The 14,067-nt window shown below is 40.4% G+C and overlaps 2 protein-coding genes across 12 annotated transcripts in view; one reads left to right on the top strand and one right to left on the bottom strand.

The window, feature by feature from the left end:
• Positions 1–2,513: 2,513 nt before the first annotated feature.
• On the bottom strand, positions 2,514–11,016 carry UTP18 (UTP18 small subunit processome component). Of its 2 annotated transcripts, XM_054221748.1 has the most exons (14): positions 10,687–11,016; positions 10,377–10,504; positions 10,176–10,271; positions 9,464–9,543; positions 9,136–9,221; positions 8,800–8,925; positions 7,736–7,910; positions 7,296–7,396; positions 6,384–6,474; positions 5,956–6,079; positions 4,910–5,084; positions 4,136–4,278; positions 3,344–3,401; positions 2,514–2,642 (listed from the first exon to the last, which is right to left on the bottom strand). In XM_054221748.1, the coding sequence occupies exons 1-13, from the start codon at positions 10,987–10,989 to the stop codon at positions 3,377–3,379; spliced, it is 1,653 nt and encodes a 550-aa protein (XP_054077723.1). In that variant the 5' UTR covers positions 10,990–11,016; the 3' UTR covers positions 2,514–2,642; positions 3,344–3,376. The 2 variants fall into 2 exon arrangements, with proteins under 2 accessions (XP_054077723.1, XP_054077724.1); XM_054221749.1 differs by lacking the exons at positions 7,296–7,396; positions 7,736–7,910.
• Positions 11,017–11,208: 192 nt separating this feature from the next.
• MBTD1 (mbt domain containing 1) overlaps positions 11,209–14,067 on the top strand; it is a 38,683-nt gene continuing 35,824 nt past the window's right edge. For 4 of the 10 annotated variants that reach the window (XM_054221619.1, XM_054221618.1, XM_054221617.1 and 1 more), the window contains exon 1: positions 11,213–11,733. In XM_054221619.1, coding sequence (XP_054077594.1) covers positions 11,713–11,733 — 21 coding nt within the window. In that variant the 5' untranslated portion in view covers positions 11,213–11,712. Of the gene's footprint in view, positions 11,734–13,207; positions 13,256–13,591; positions 13,781–14,067 lie in introns of all 10 variants that reach the window. The other 6 variants (XM_054221621.1, XM_054221623.1, XM_054221624.1 and 3 more) reach the window with 6 other exon arrangements.

The raw sequence follows: 14,067 nt of genomic DNA, 5'->3' as shown, positions 1-14,067 counted from the left end.
TGAAGGGGAAAGGCTTTGGTGATAAATATTTAATGGGCTACATCAATAAAATTTATTTTGCCAAGGAGAATGGAAGGAGAGGAAAAGCAGAGAAATAATTCATTAAAAGAACTTCAGCTTAGCAATGCCAGAAAAAAAAAACCCACGCTAGGAAAAAAGGAATTAAACAGAAAGATGTTTTAAATAGGTCAGAAGCTTAAGTACTCTTAACACATGGCAAACTGACAAAGAGCTGAGGTTTTCAGAATGAGAGTACAGGGATATGTACACTTAATAGTAACTCATCCCATTGCAAATAAATATCCCTGGACACACTAGTAAGAGTTTCAACTTCTTGCAATACTTCATATCATCCAACCTTGAAGACCTGCTTAGTACATGAAAGTGTCATTGCTCAAAACCTATGAAGAAATGCAACAAGAGTCTTGAGGTTGCCTGTATTTCTCAAGGCAAAAGTCTTCCCTATTTTATATTGGATCGGGCAGTAAGTTATGTTTTGCAGAAGACAAAAACGCAACAAGAATTAAGGTATTTAGTACAAAGCTTAAACATTCTCGTATGGCAGTGCTCCCCATAACTCAGTATCAAGCTTAATATTTGCAATTTACATCACAGAATTTGCAAAAAGAGATGTCTAATCTCTCCTTCCTTCCTGCCACTATTTGAAATCACTTGCAGTGATACAAGAAGTACAAAGGACCTCCGTGTGTCTGGCAACACCTTTTCCATTCACTCTCACACTCCATCCAATCTGGACCTCTTACAACCAGATGTCAGCAGGATGGGCAAGGAAAAACATCAGGAACCGTTGTGTTTATGCTAACTAAAGTAGTCCAGGAACCCATTAATTCTCAAGTTCCAATTCTAGATCTGCTAATGACTTGCTGTATGGCTTCAAATCACTAGATTTGGGATATATAGATATACACACACTTTTATGGGCAAAGTGGAAAAGCACATACTCTGCAAAGACAGGGACAATCTCAGGACAATCAGATTCAATGGTATTAAAATACCTCAGAGGTACTTCAGTGAGATTTGGTAAAAGACAATATATTTTAAAACCTACCTTTTCAGAAGTCTTTGATTCAAAATTATTTAATAGTTTAAATAGTTTAACAGTGAAACGCAGAGATGATTAAAAAAGGCAAATTGTGTTGATAACCACAACAAAAGCCTTACTCATCAGCAGTGCTAGCACAAGACATACTGTTCAGTAACATGAAGCAGTCAAGTCTCCAAATGAGTGGTTAAGTACTGCCCTCTAGTGAAGTCATAAACCCAGTTTCACCATCTAGATTTCTAAAATATAACAAAATCTCAGTCCCAGACAAATTAGCTAGATTTGTTTGTAACAGAAGAATCCCACAGCAATCATCTTAATAAAGTGCACTTACAATTTCATTTCACTCTTCCATATTAGGGCCTTTAGTTTAGGCTTAGCACTGCAATAAGGTTAAACACTGTAGTCAATTTAACACCTCCAGAGCATATTCTACTTTTTCCTCCAATTAGTGAGATCAAGTTCTCATCTTACAATGAATCACTGGCAAAGTCACTTTAAAAACCCACTACATCAGAAGACACAATATTATACTTTTTAAAACAGTATGACAAGCATTTAACAATAGGCTCGTATACGTAAAAAATTTGATAGAATTAGCTTTTTCTCATGCTCAGAGTACCTTTTTTATAACGCCACTTTCACTGAAGGCTTAATGACTTCACTACTGGTTAGTGGAGCACCTTGGCTCTTGATGTTACTGCGCAAAAAGCTCCCTCGTGTGAAGCAGACAGACGTATTATTCACAATTTATTCTCAAAGCAGGGTTTTTATTGTAGCGGATTCCTACTCAACTTTTTCTTCATGTATTTAAAAAGAAAGAGGTGGCCACTTCAAGAACAAAGTGATCAGAAGGGTGATATTTGCCATCGGACAAACCAGCAACAACAGTTGTAAAGCAGTCCTTGCCGAGCCCAATGGTATTAGAATTTCACAGTTCATTTAAAAATCAAGTATGAAGTGATAACTCAGGATGCTTTGCTTTCACAGAAAGATAAGAATGTGGTCTTCCTTTAAGAATTAAAACCATGTTACATATTCTGACACATAGGAGTCAGTAAGCACAACTGAGGGTGCTGTTTCTACCCTTTTAGTTTAGGCAATCTTTAAGCTGTAGCTGGCCCGTTAAGTTGGGCTGACCTACATACAAGACCTGCACCAACAGGGTTTCAGGTTGATTTGCTCCTCCAGTCAGCAAAATGCTGTTTCCAACCCAGTCTCAAATGAACCTGGCTGATGGAAAAGCTCAAGCAAAACGCACGGAGCAGAGCTTACAGTTTACACAAAACTGATGTTTTCTGTTTCAGCACTGGAAAACTTCATATGCTCATAATAACTAAAGACATTTAAGCATTCTTTGAAGACAGTAGCTTGAATGCCAACCGTTAAAAATCTACTTAATCATTTGCTTACACAAAACATTGGAAAAAGTTGAAAGAACTTGCCTGGAAACTTATCAGGTACATTTATTAAGAAACAACATTCAAAAACACAGATGTTATATTAGTATTTTTGAACTTCCGTATAAAATAAACTTGTTTGAATTTGTGAGCATACTTGTATCTGCAGGTTACAACACCTGGGGAAAGATCAGTAGAGAGAGAACTTTGTTAGTATCTTCCAAACATTTAGCCATCGCAAAATCTTGTGCAAGCTTAACATGCAGAAAACTACCCACTTCCAGTCTGAATGAGTTTAGCTTCCAATCATTACCACATTAGGGGTCAAACAGAACTACTGTATTACTTGTCAAGGCTACAAGTCTTTCTAGTTTTCCAACAAGAGGTTGACGAGTCTTTCCAGTTTTCCAAGAAGAGGCTGAAGTGTACAATAAAATCGTATCTGCACACAAGCTACACTTCAAATTTCAGTAATTTACGTCATCTAAATTTGAAGTTATGCAGACTCATGTGGGCTCACATCACTTCATAACAGGATCAAGCCAAGTATCTGCCAGCCTGCAGCTGTTTTTAACAACCCTGCCTATGAGTTTGATTAAATATATTCAGATTTTTAAAACTACTGTCAACAGGAATGAGCAGAAGTTTAGCTGAACTACCAACTCCCTCTAAGAGTGTTATTAGAAAAGCCGAGACTGACAAGACAAGCCTAACTCCTGCCCATCGCGTGGAGCCTACTACAGGAGTGATCCAGAGAGAACAGTTTCAGATTATACAGTATTAAGAACCTCTTGTGGCCATCTATAAAGAGGTGGAGGTAACAAAATGAAAATAAAGTTCCTCACGGCAGTGTTGTCAACAGTTCTAGTGCTTCTTTTACCTGTTACTGGTCCATTTTCTCCTGTATCTTCTTTTAAAAATCTGAATAATGTTTCAGCCTGAAGAAAAAAAAAAACAGTTGAGACATTTAAAACTTTTCAGTAACCTGTTGAGTGAACAGCACAAAGAAGCAACAATTACTCAATAATGTCACTTTGAGTATTCTTAGCTAACCCGAAACACAGGTGTAGCAAAACATAGCAATCATCCACATGCTCAATTTACTTGAAGTGCCATTATAATATGCAGTTCAAGTTCCAACAAAGAACAAATCACAAGGTTCATTCACATTTTTACAGACATGCTTGGAAGTCTTTTTGTAAATTCTCCCTGTCAGACTTCATAAATCGTTAACATCTCACATTAAAAATACAAAGTTTTTCAAGTATCACATAGAGTTACTTAGTTTAAAAAAAGGAATATTGCTGCTCTGAGTTATTACCGCCCCTTACCCCTGACCACACCAGCAGACAAAAACCACTTGTCCCTTCTCACAAAAAGGGTCAAGTTCTTCTTTCAATCCTCTGGTTTTTAATGGGGAGAACATCTGGCTTTTTACATAGTAGTTACTTCAAAAAAGGACAATGACAGTTTTGACAGGGATGTCTGTCTGCAGCAATTTTTATTTTATAATCAGACAATAAACAATGCTCATTCATTCTCCACAAGGGAAAGCCAGATCCCCACTCAGTTAAGTCATGAAGTCAAACCTTATAATTTACCAGTCATCTGCCCCATCTTACAGAATATAAACATGTTATCTGGGATTGATGAAACTTAATGTAGTACATACCTAAATAACAAAGCTTTGCCTTTGTTATTTGCTACAGAGAAAAAACCACTTCTGGGAGAAAAGTCCATAGATTGAGCAAGATAAATCTGTTTTCTTCTGAACACTGGGAAGTTTGAAAATACAGTATATGAAGGAATGTGCACCTATTGAGAAATAAGTGATTAGTTATAACAATTAGGAAAAAGCCACCAAAATTCAAATTAAAGTACAAATTTAAAATTGAAGGTCAATGTTAAGTTCAATCATTCAATTATATTCCTATCCTACGCCACTTTATATATGGAGGAAAGGTGCAGGGAACACACTACAAAAGCCAGTTATTGCAAGTCATTTATTTTTAAGTAATTACATCTAAGTAGTAAAAGTAAGCTTCCAAACCCTCAGATTAATTCAATAGTTCCACTGTTGGCCAGAATTCTGACACAGCTGGCAAAACTCTGAATGAGCTAGGAAAAACCCCACATAGTAAGACCGTTACAGTTAACAGCTGCTGAAAATTCACATTTGTTGCTGAGTTATATTTACAGCACCAAAATAAGGGCACCTCGCAAAGGGAAAAAAAGGTAAACTAGACCATAAGTTGTTCTTTTCAGAACAACTTCCCTGAAGGAAAAAAATATTTCCTTATAAATATACAGTATCTTGTATCTGTCCTGATCGGTTCAGTCTAGCAAATTTTGCAATGTACATATCTGCTCAATATCAGTTTTATTACATCACCAGGGATATTTTTGATCAAGATACAAAAAAGCTTGTATAACAAAGCTAACATACCAATTTGACAGCCTCATCAGTTTCACGGGAAGCCACTGCCAAAATTTCTGTGGTGGGATTGAAGGTCACACATGTAGCAGATGTAACTAGGTTCATTATGGCTTTAACTGGTTTAGGATGGTTTTCTTTGAGACAGACATCAGTAGTATATAAATTTACAACTCCAGAAGCTGAACTAAAAAAAGAAATTAGCAAAGATTATATCACAAAGTAACATTTACAGTACATACTGTCTTGTTCTCTATAGCCGCCATTCAACTTAAAACGTAATTTCCAATTATTTATTGGAATTTCTAATGATATTTTCTTTAGAACTTGATTTTGCTTTGGAGTTCATGACAGTATTTAGTGGAGAGGTTTGCTGTTTTTTTTAGAGACACACTTAACTGTGAAGAGCCTTGATAAGCCATCTTTTACACGGAATGAATTCAAAGCAATAAGAGATTGGTATCAAAAGATTCTTTGAAGTTTCAAGCTTTTTGATTATTTTTTTTTATACCCTGTAGAGTAATTCCACTTAAAAATCCTCCTCTTAAGTAGGCTAAGAAAACGCATACTGTACTTAAGTATTTGCTAGTCTCATTTAAAAGGATTGATACACTAGCTGAAGTTGCATCTCAATAAGTACACTTGGAGAAACATTTTCAAGCTTGTGACTTTGAGCTGAAGTCATCTTTCCAAATGCTAACATGCTATACTGCAGAAGCCAAATTAGGAGCATAGGAAAGAGGAAAGGGGGAAGAACTTGAATTAGTATTTGTACTACAGAATTTGCAATTTCAGTCAATATGAGTTCAAAATTAACCGCTAAACCCATATATAGCAACAGTAATACATTAGAAGCGATACTGGTATTAAGTATGTTATGGTAACTTAGATATACATGGAACAAATTAAATTATCATAAAACAGGCAATATTCACCTCTAATCTAACCTTATAAAGCCAAACTTATTCCATGTTCCTACGCTCTCACCAACCACCAATAAGTTTACTGAAGAGCTTCAAAATGAGATAGGAGGAAGATGTCAAATCCAAGTCACTTACCCACATGCCACATACTGGTTATTTTTTGAAACAGCAATGCACTTTCCTTCCAAAGAACCTTCATCTTCAAATTTGTGTAGACACTTTCTGCTTCTCACATCCCAAATGAAAACTTCACCTTCCTCTGGTTGCAGAACAAAAGGAGAAGATTACAGAAACCATATATACAGAACACATAGTTTGTTTATTTTGTTAAAATAAATTTCATTAGATGACAACTATTAGCTCATTTACAACTATAAAAAAACAAAACTAAAGGCATACTAAAATAGTTAACTCCACTCTTTAATGACTGATCACTTGGTTGCATTTTTAGGCCATTTAGGCCAAAATTAAAGTATTTTAATTATCTTTGTAAAACAATAAATGTCTTAGTCTCATGCAATTTAAATGGAATTATGATTAGTGCTGTTAGAGAGAATACTTACTTGAATAGCTATATATTTTACTGCTGTCTGGAGTGAAAGCAGATGCAGTGCATCTTCCATTTACCTTCATAGTGCTAACCAGTTCCTTTGTCTATAGGATGAAGAACAATGGTTACAATTATTCTGCCAAAAATCTGTAGGGAAGTTGTTTCCATACTCCTGTCCCACAAAAGTCTGAAGCTAGCTACACTGACATTAAAAGAACAGCACCAACACTTTCAAGTGCCTACAGAGCAGAGCAGAAGCTGACACTCAGGAGTCCATGATCAATTTATTATTGCACAACTACAGCTAGTTCAATAAACACTCATTTGGTCCCTCAATGAAGGGTCTTCATTATATAACAGAACTGTACCTTTTTTTAAAAAGTATTTTTCCTAGTAAAAGTTTAAACCAAAGCCATGTACCACCATATGGCATTTTAAAATTTAACTGAAAAATAAAAATCTGCATGCATTATGAATCACGGTAGATGGCATGATTCATGAACATGGTACACCAGCATGCACTAGCGCCCATAAAATCAGTCCTACATTTTTTCCGCCCTCAGATGCCCGTTTACATGCTGAGGCCATTTGCCAGCACAGTGTTCATGCAATCAGCTGAAACAGAACATTAACATACAACTTTTTCCAGTGACAGCTTAAAAACCCCATGGAACACTGGCCTTAGCTCCACCAGTCCCAAAGAGAGCTGCACAACGAGAAAAAAATTCCCAGACACCCCAAAATAATCTTCTAAAGCTAGAGTTAATTGATTCAGCAGGTCATTTTTAAAGGCTGTCACAGTATGCGTCATACCTTTGTTTCAACTGAAAGCTAGACCACTTTTCAGATTAAGTATAAGCAAGCAGATTCAAAAGGAAAAAGGTACCAAGAAACTGAAGCTACACAAACCATGACAAGAAACTACCTTCATTGACAACAAGTGAAGATAACCTGAAGTTCCAGTTAGAAGCATAAATGATCCATCTGGAGAGACTTCAAAATTTCTGAGAAATCTTTCCTCCACACCTTTAAAAAGAGATTCAGAACTTCAAATTGGCATAGTTTATCCTTTTTTCTCAATATTCAGAAGTATGATGAATATGACTAAGACCTGACTCCACTTCAGCTTTTCACTTCTGTAATAGACTGTCACAGTAAAGCTACAACGCAACCTTGTTTACATGTAACAATTAACTTCTAAGGTCCCATACAAACTAAAGCTAAAGACACTCGAGTAAAGATGCCTGAAGACAAATTAGAAATGCTACCTCCAACAATTCACTGCACTTCCTTTTAAAGCAGATTCACATGCTATTTGGTACATCTTCAGCTATGCCCAGATACTTAAAGCATTATAAAACGTACCTCTTACTTTCTGTATAGGAATAATACTTCCACTCATCATGTCATACACAAAGAACATTTTATGGTGAGTACCAGTGGCTATAACTTGTTCTCCATCAACACTGAAACAAGCCTTATAGACTGGAAAACTCTCTAAATAGATGCTCTGTATTCTTGGATTCTTTACACCATCAACCTTCAAAAAAAAACCAAATTATCATATTAAGAAACATACCAAATACTTCTACAGAGAAAACTCACATCAACTAGCCAGTACAAGAGACTTAAACAGTAAGAGGTACACCAGTTTGAAACATCAATTTCTTCCTCTTTTCAATCGACAAATAACCAGGCTCTTGGGTCCTCACCCTATAAATCAGGCACTCCCAGCCTTCCTGGATATACTTCACACCTCTTACTCTTCCCTGTCTTGCCCACACTTTGTTCAAATAATCTTCTATTGTGATTTTCTAAACAGAAACACTAGCTTCATGTTGTTCTTTCCTGCAGCCCTGTGGGAGCGTCAAATTCAACTTGTGTCTGACCATTTCACTGATACTGGGCCATGCTGAAAGTTCCGAAATAAAGTTATGATCTTTAGTTTTCAGAGGAACAGGGCAGGAGTGTTGCAGGATAAGTAGCTTCCTGCTGCAGCACAGTCTCTCCACCCCCAAAATGACTTCACAGCAATATTACATTTTTATTTAAAAGTGGGCTGCTCCACACTGTAGGGTTTGGAAACAACTTAAGAAAAAAAAAAAAGATCTCATTACTCCTTGTCATCACAAACCTTAAAACCAAACATTAAAAACAAATCTTCAACTAAAAACTCCGCTACAACTAAGACTGCCTACACTCTGCAAGTGTTTGGTATGAAGTCACAGGTGGAAATTTCTTCCAACAAGATGCCTTCAACCCGGAAAATTCCATTGTCACCACAGACATTACAACCCCTGTGAGCACACCATCACAGGAAGAGAAAAAAGAATGTCTATCATTCCAGGCTATCTTGTGTACACTTAAAAAAAAAAAATAATGATTCTGTATTAGTGGCCATTTACATAGCATAGAACAAAATTCTTCACCTGAAAGAGTGACACAGATCGATCATGTCCAGCAGTCATGACCACTTGAGCAGATGGATGAAACTGCACAGTTGCCAATTTTCCATTAGCAAAACGTTCCTGATTAGCAGGTAAGCAGGTAGTCATCTAGAACAAAGATCAAACAGTTTAAAACAAAATATAATTTACACACTTTTGCTTATGCTGACGAACAGTCAATTTCATTGCTCTTTGAACTACAAGAACAAGATCTCAAATTCTATGACAAACTTTTAGACAGCATGACATGAACATTGACAAAGAAGTCAAAGTGCGCACAAGGTTCAAACCGAGGCAGAAGGATAGGCTTGCCTTTACCTTCAAAATACCTCTTGGCAGGGACTCTGAGTTTGAGATAAAATTGCCAGTCCTGCATAGCAGATCATCATCTTCATCACTGTCACCTAATTAACACAAAGCACATTGAAAAGGCTAATTCCACAAATATTCCCACATCGAAAGCCACAAATTCCTTACAGGAACAAATTAGATCAAACACACACAGAAAGAAGAAAGGAATAAAGCTGACTTATTCAGCATATTATCACACTACTGAAACTGAGAAAATATAAAAAATAATTACTTTTTAAGAAGGTGAATAAGGAAACGCAGAAACACTTATTAGAATAATAATGGATTTATTTACTATCACTTGCGGTCTTTTTGGGTTTCTTCCTGTTTTCTAAATCAGCCCAGGCAGGAACTCCTCCCATAGCTCGCTGAAACCTAGCAAGAGAAGGGTGGGGGCAAAATAAGAAAAAAACCCAACTTTTTTGAGAAAGTAATTTCCTTCTATATGTTACGTACTTACAAGACCCACAGGCATAATTTTGCAAGATTACTTGCACTTTGAACACTATCTAAGTTTTTTAATGTTTCACTCGGCTTTCTGTGGTTGGCTGGCTTAATTGATAGCAAACATAAAAGCACTGTTCTTTGGAGTGATACATGCTAACACCAAGTCAACCCAAACACATCTAAAGTTCTACTTTGCCATCTGACTATGTTCACATTTCAGCTCATTCTTCAGGTCACCCTAAATTACCATCTCCATCATCCTATTTACAAAGCAACACATTGCTATAAAAAGTTTCTGGTATAACTCCTTAGAGGACAAATTAAAGGTTTGTGCACCTCTACTAAAGCAAGTATTAAACAAATTAGTTTAGACAAAACTAATGTATGTTTTATTTACTATTATTTTGGATTTAAAAGTGGTGCAAATACTGTACAAAGCACTAGCTTTAAACAGTCCACGTGAATACAGTGGGTAAAGAGGAAAATTACTTTGAATGTCATACAGGCATATCTTATCCCATCTTAATAAAGTCAGCCACAAAAACATTAGTGAAACTCACTGTTCTTCAAGCCTCCTTTTTAGCTTTTTCTTAGTAAGGATCTTCTCAGCATCGCTTTTCATGAAGTCTTTCCTATACCGATGGGTCATATCAACACTATCAGTGAGAAAACACACACAACATGAATGTCATTCAAACTGAAGCCACTTACAGTCACTCTTAAGCATGACACATAATTCCTACATCCAAACTTTAACTTACTTTTCCTCAGCTTCATCATCTTCATCCACCCAGGCTGGCTTTTTAGACAAGATTTTACCTTTTGCTTCATTTTCTACTTCTGAATCGCTGGAGTCTTTCTGGAAGCTTTTCCTCTCTGTAGCCTTCAGCTGAAAACAACCAAGCAGGCCCTGTTAGCCCAGCCACGGATGTCTGCAGGCAGCTGACAGACACGGCGGGGGCAGGGACCTGAAGCCCCAGCCACCGCTCGGGCCCGCCGAACGCGCCATCCCCCGGCGGGGCCCATGCCCCAGGGAGGGCCGCGGGGCAGGGGCAATGCCCAGAGTCCTACCCGTTGGGGGTCAGCCAGGCGCTGCAGCAGCTCGTCCTCCCCCACGTTGAGGCTGTCGCCAAACACCAGCTCCTCTAGCTCCTCCAGCTCCTCCTGCTCAGCTCCCGACGCGCGACCAAGCGCCTTCAAGTGCCGGGCGCGGCGAGACGCTTCCTTCGCCGCCTGCTCTGCCGCTGCCCGTTTAGCTGCCACGTCCTCCGCGCGCGGCTGGAGACGCTTTACTGTTTTCTTCATTTTCTTCATTTTTTTTTTCTTCTTCTTCTTCTCCGCCGGGCCCGGGCGAGGCGCCGCCGCACGCTGCATAGCTCCTCACAAGCACGCCGGAACCGGAAGGCGTGCTCACGTTCCACGTGACACCGCTTTATACTGCCTTCCTCGCCCCGCCCCCCCGAGCGTGATAGGCTCTCGCTGCTGCCCCTCCTCAGCCCACGTGACCCAGCCACGGACCGCCGGCCTCAAGGCGCTGTCACGTGACCTCCTTTCTTTGCCTTCCCTTTCTCCCCTCCCCCCTCCCACCCTGAGTTCCACGTGACGCGGCCCACGGCTGGGACGCTCCATTGCGCGCTCGGGAGGGATCCCCCGCCCTGTGTGACAATAACAGCCCCTCACCGGCGGCCCAGCGACAGCTCTAAGTGTACTACCTGTCTACTGGAAGGCAAAATGAGCGGCGGCGGCGCTGCTTTTATCCCCCAGCCTCTGCCCTGCCGCTGAATCCCCCCTCCGTTTCCGAATGGTTTCGCCCAGCGGGGGGGTACGGCGAGCGAGGAAGCCCCAAACAGCTGTGAGCCCAATGAGGGCGCGCGGTGGGCCGGGCGCCGCGCCTGCGCAGAGGCGCCATGCGAATGTTGTTGATATTCCGGCGCAGGGAGTCGGGCTCGTTCTGCCGGCGGAGGGAGAGGCTGAACTTTCCAGGCCGCCTCCTGCCCCGGCGGGCCCGGCCCCTCGCAGGGGGAGGCGGCAGGCGGAGGGGGCCGAGCCGAGGGGAGGGGGCAGAGGCAGCGGGCGTCTCCTGCCCATGAGGGCCTGATGGAAAACACAAAGGACCTGGTGAGTACCTCAGCTCGCGGGAGGCGGGGGCTGCCCCGCTGAGGGGGCGCGCGCCTGAGAGGAGCGGTGGCCGGGTTGGGGGGCTGAGGGCTGAAGCCGCCGCGGGCGGCCGGTCGCCCGTGGGAGGGGAGCAGCCCCGGCACCCTCCGGCTTCTGTGGGGGCGGGATGGGGATGAGTTGCGCGGGGGTGGTGCTGGCTTTAGGCCGCCTTCCCCGCAGTGCTGGTGGCGGGGAACCTCGCCGAGCCCACCCGGTCCCCTGGGGCCGTGAGAGGTGCTGGCAGCCCCGCCGAGCCTGTCACCCGCGGGGAGCGGCGGGCACGTGGAGGCGGCGGCGGACGGTCCCCCTTTGTTGTGATCCCCTGCGCTGGCCAAGCGCTGCGCTCCCCCCTCCGGTCCGCTCCGCCCGGGCGGGGGGTTTATTTGTCCTTCCTTCCCTCCTCCTCCTCCTTCCTGCCGGCACTCCAGGTCGGGAGCAAAAAGTTTCAGATTATCTCGTATTCAGTGATACAGGCGTTCTCGCAGTGGTCCAGTGAAGTGCCGTTTTTTCAGCAACTTCCTCTTGTGGTTGAACCCTTTAAGTTTTAGTTTTCCACTCGTGCTCGCTTTGAGTGCTGTGTTCTTTACTACTAGCGCTTCGAAAGTTCAGGATTCTTTGCATCCAGTTTCTCCCCTCTATATAATTTTTATGACTGTTTATATTGTGACTTTGTTCTCAGTGTGGGGAGCAGTAAACCCGTGAAACCAGTTTCACTTTCAGGTCGTTGCTGGAAATGTTTTAAAGTGTAGCAATTTCTGTTCAGTGTGGCTTAAAAAAATCCTACTACAAAGTATATGCTAATTACGGAAGAAACTACTGCGTGTGAAAAAATAATTCATTTAAAAAATAATGATTTTAAACATGCATGGCAACCCTTGTGACTTTTCACATCTAAAAACAGTTAAAACAATGCTGCAGGGCAGTCGTCTGTATTTTAAATTAAAATTATTTTGCAGCTTTAAGAACCTGCATTTACTTATTTGTATTTGTTTATAGCAGTCTGATTTCAGCTTGTAAGGAATGGAATAAAAAAGCTATGAGAGACTCTAATCTGGAATACTAAACGGGAACTAAAACAATATATTCCTTTAAAAAAACAGTCAAACTTGGTAGGCTAGTAGTCCTTACTCGTTGCTTCTGCCTAGGGATCGTTTTGAGGAAGTGTGCAATGTATGCTATAGGGGAACATAGCAGAGGTAAATACTCTCCTATGTGGAAGTTATTATTTATGCCACAAGAATAGTTTACGTGTTGTTCTTGAGAGTGTGTAGGCTTGGGCATGTGCAAAAGGATTGTAGACTGAAAGTAAGAATTCTCTTCATTGTTGATCCCCAAAGAGCTAGATGACTGTGGCAGTAATAATAACATGTACAAAAGTTCCCTCTCATTGGCTTTCATTTCTCTTACCTTCTAAAATTTGATTTAATTTTGCAAGGCTTTTGATACCTTCTGCAAACTACTACTGCATACCTTCATTTCTCAGGTAAGTCGGTACACTCTGGGCATGTGTGATAATTTGCTGAATCTAGCTCTGAGCACATGGAGTGAATTAAGGTGTTGAAGACTTTGGGTTTGGGTTGGTGGTGTGTTTTGGGGTTTTTTTATATTTAAATTGTTTTGGTTTTTTTTTAACGGCAACACAGTGTTTAAAGTGAAGTATTTGCCTCTTCCAAATACTCCTATGTGTAAGGGCTTTGTAGAAACATAATGGAGTTTGTAACAGATTTTCAGTTTTCTCAAAACTTGGATATTTCACATATTAATCATCACACACCCCCTCCAAAATTGCCTGCTAATTTGATATATTTTTTTATGAAAGAGTCTCCCCTCTTGTGTGAAACCCCCTGGGGAAGAGGCTATGGACAAAACCATTGGCAAACAGCAGAAACTGGCTTCAGACAAAATGCTGTCATACATAGCAAATGAAGAGACAGGAAAAATCATTTCTGTAATTTTCCAGCAGAGATTTTACTTATAATAAGAGTGGAAGGCACATTTCCAGATAGAGGTGAGTTGCTTGTATAAAAAAAGTAAGTTTGGTTGGTTCTGATTTCCAGGAATCCCAAGATGTTTAGCTTTGGGGTTTTTTTTGTTTGTTTGTTTTTAATGAAAGCTGAAAGTGTGTTTTCTTTAAATTGGTACCATGTTTGAGTTTTCTTTTTTTTGTCATGCTATGAGGCACAATTAGACTTCAGTTCCACAGGGTGCAAACTAGTATTACTACAGTAAATTATTTTGGCCAGCTTACATTTAGAAGAGTTGTAATAAATTAGTTCCATCGTCTTGTTTCCTTAA

The sequence above is a fragment of the Rissa tridactyla genome, chromosome 15, assembly GCF_028500815.1.
Source record: "Rissa tridactyla isolate bRisTri1 chromosome 15, bRisTri1.patW.cur.20221130, whole genome shotgun sequence".
In the NCBI taxonomy this organism is placed as follows: domain Eukaryota; kingdom Metazoa; phylum Chordata; class Aves; order Charadriiformes; family Laridae; genus Rissa; species Rissa tridactyla.
Note: the sequence above shows the minus strand (reverse complement) of the source record. Positions and strands in the feature narration are given on the sequence as shown.